Here is a 252-nt window from a genome sequence, read left to right as displayed (position 1 = left end):
GCAGCGATTCCTCAGCCGAGGGCGGGGGCTCGCCCAAGGAATCGGACTACTACACCCGGCACCACAGCGAGCCGCAACGGAGCCAGCCGGGGGCGGGGCGGCAACTCAACCCGTTCGGCATGGACTTAGGCGTGAGAAGCAATCGCTCGTCCGTTGTGTCTCAGGACCAGGTTAGTTTGCAGGCGTCGGAGGAGGCGCTGTGAAGGGGGGTCGGGGTGGCGCTTTCAGGGGGGACTCTAGTGTTATGTTATC

General features: G+C 64.3%; 1 protein-coding gene across 1 annotated transcript in view; it reads left to right on the top strand.

Moving 5' to 3' along the window:
• LOC119585989 (serine/arginine repetitive matrix protein 1-like) overlaps positions 1-252 on the top strand; it is a gene marked incomplete in the record, with an annotated part of 14,897 nt that overhangs the window by 6,247 nt on the left and 8,398 nt on the right. Inside the window, 1 exon segment of the mRNA XM_037934700.1 lies at positions 5-170. Within this exon segment, the coding sequence (XP_037790628.1) occupies positions 5-170 (166 nt within the window).

This window comes from Penaeus monodon, chromosome 20, assembly GCF_015228065.2.
Source record: "Penaeus monodon isolate SGIC_2016 chromosome 20, NSTDA_Pmon_1, whole genome shotgun sequence".
Taxonomy (NCBI): Eukaryota; Metazoa; Arthropoda; class Malacostraca; order Decapoda; family Penaeidae; genus Penaeus; species Penaeus monodon.
This window is presented reverse-complemented; position numbering and strand designations above follow the sequence as displayed.